Source organism: Suricata suricatta, chromosome 11 (genome assembly GCF_006229205.1).
Source record: "Suricata suricatta isolate VVHF042 chromosome 11, meerkat_22Aug2017_6uvM2_HiC, whole genome shotgun sequence".
NCBI lineage: Eukaryota > Metazoa > Chordata > Mammalia > Carnivora > Herpestidae > Suricata > Suricata suricatta.
This window is the reverse complement of record NC_043710.1, coordinates 52,157,163-52,159,014: the sequence shown is the minus strand read 5'-3', so window position 1 is coordinate 52,159,014 and position 1,852 is coordinate 52,157,163. Positions and strand designations below refer to the sequence as shown.

At 43.4% G+C, this 1,852-nt stretch overlaps 1 protein-coding gene across 1 annotated transcript; it reads right to left on the bottom strand.

Moving 5' to 3' along the window:
• Positions 1 to 8: 8 nt before the first annotated feature.
• LOC115272765 (olfactory receptor 51Q1-like) lies at positions 9 to 748 on the bottom strand (the record flags this gene model as incomplete). Its single annotated transcript, XM_029915766.1, is given in 2 exon segments — positions 9 to 589; positions 592 to 748. Coding segments are annotated over 2 exon segments (726 nt in total), but the record flags the coding sequence as incomplete, so codon positions are not given.
• Positions 749 to 1,852: the final 1,104 nt, after the last annotated feature.

Sequence of the window (1,852 nt, the reverse complement as noted above, 5' to 3'; positions counted from 1 at the left end):
TGGGATAGACAGTTATTGAGGGCCCGCGACCACTCTGTTCGGGAGGCTGTGCCCAAGATACTTTTCAGGATGAGTGTGTAGGAGAGCACAATGAGCAAAGGGTCCATCACAATAATGAGCAAAACCAGAGCAAATGCATACCAGCTGTTGACCCGGTAGTCAGCACAGACCAAACGGACCATGTCCTGGTGGAGGCAGTAGGAGTGAGAGAGAAGTTGGGAGCGGCAGAAGGGCAGGCGCTTGAGTAGGAAAAGGGAGGGGAGAACAGCCAGGACACAGCAGCAAATGATGGCTAAGCTGATCCTGCCAATGACCTCACTGGTGAGGATGGAGGCATAATGCAGGGGACGGCAGATGGCCACATAGCAATCAAAGGACATGGCCAATAGTACTGACGATTCCATTAAGGAGAATCCATGGAGGAAGAAGAACTGGGCAAAACAAGCTTCAAAGCTGATCTTACGAATGTTGAACCAGAGGAGCTGCATGACTGTGGGCAGGGTGGTGAGGGTGAGGTCCAGGTCGGTCAGGGCCAGCATGGAGAGAAATAGGTACATGGGCTGGTGCAGAGCTGGCTCCTTGCGGACGAGGTGAGAATGGTGGTGTTACCCATGAGGGAGATGGTGTAGACGCAGCAGAAGGGGATGGAGATCCAGATGTGGGAGGCCTCAAATCCAGGGATGCCCGTGAGGGTGATGTAGAAGGGGGCTTGAGTGGCATTAGTTAACTCAGACATGCTTGTTGAATGGAAAACCCAAATCTGTGTGTTTCACAATAAGAATTTAATCAGTGTGCTACTGCCATAGAATGAATATCTATTCCTTAATCTAGCATCTAACTATGTGTTGGAAAATTTTTTTTTTAAGTTAGTTATTTAAATTCAAGATAGGTAACATACACTGTATGAAAGCACCTATTCAATTTAAGCATGTTAATGTCAGTAGTCACATTTTGCAAAGACATTTTGGTAAGAGATGTGAGAAACAGCCAAATTAAAGTGGCCTGAGGGGTGAATTAATATGAAGGATGGGGCAGTTTCTGAATAACTGTGTTCTACAGGGAAGCTTTACTGCCCTCTAGGGCTGAATGCAGACTTGCATTCTTTAAATAAAAGCATTTGTATAACTTGAGTAAATGAATAGTCACTAATTATTGAAGTGTTTTGAGAAGGAAAGCTGTGAAATTTCTTTTGAGGAAACACACTTAGCACTTAATGGGTACCTCTTATTCATGGAGTCTAACTATTCCCCCTGAAGTGTCTATAAATGCCAAACTATGGATCCCTGAAAAATCATCAAACTTTAGAAAATAATGCAAAATAAAATTAGGTAAAATGAGAAAAAGAAGGTGAATATAAAAATGGGATTTTTTTTTGGAATTAGAATGCGGGGGACCAACCCACACACCCCAGTCGAAAGGTCCCGAGTAGGGGGTTGGTGTCGGCGCAATATCTCTAGAAAAGAAGCCGGACAAGACAGACGAACAAGACAGACAAGACAGAGGAGACAGACAACGTGGATGGTGGTTGGTAAAGCCACATTGTACTTAGAAGGCCAGGGTCTTATATACCATGGGTGATTACATCATTTCTTTAATGGTTACATAGTTCAAGATTTTTGAAGTAAAGACATGCTCTGGAAAAGGTCATTTTTATCTGGACAGTAGTAAATACAAGGAACAATCAAGTCATTACAAGGGAGGGATTCCCTAATAATGGTTTGGCTCCAAGAGGAAGATGAGCCTGAAGAATTCTATGAGGAGATTTACATTTCTTAAGGCCCTTCATCAGTTATGCATCAGCAAGACACTGATCCTTTAATAAGCAAATTTTTGGCAGAGGTTTGTGTTAACT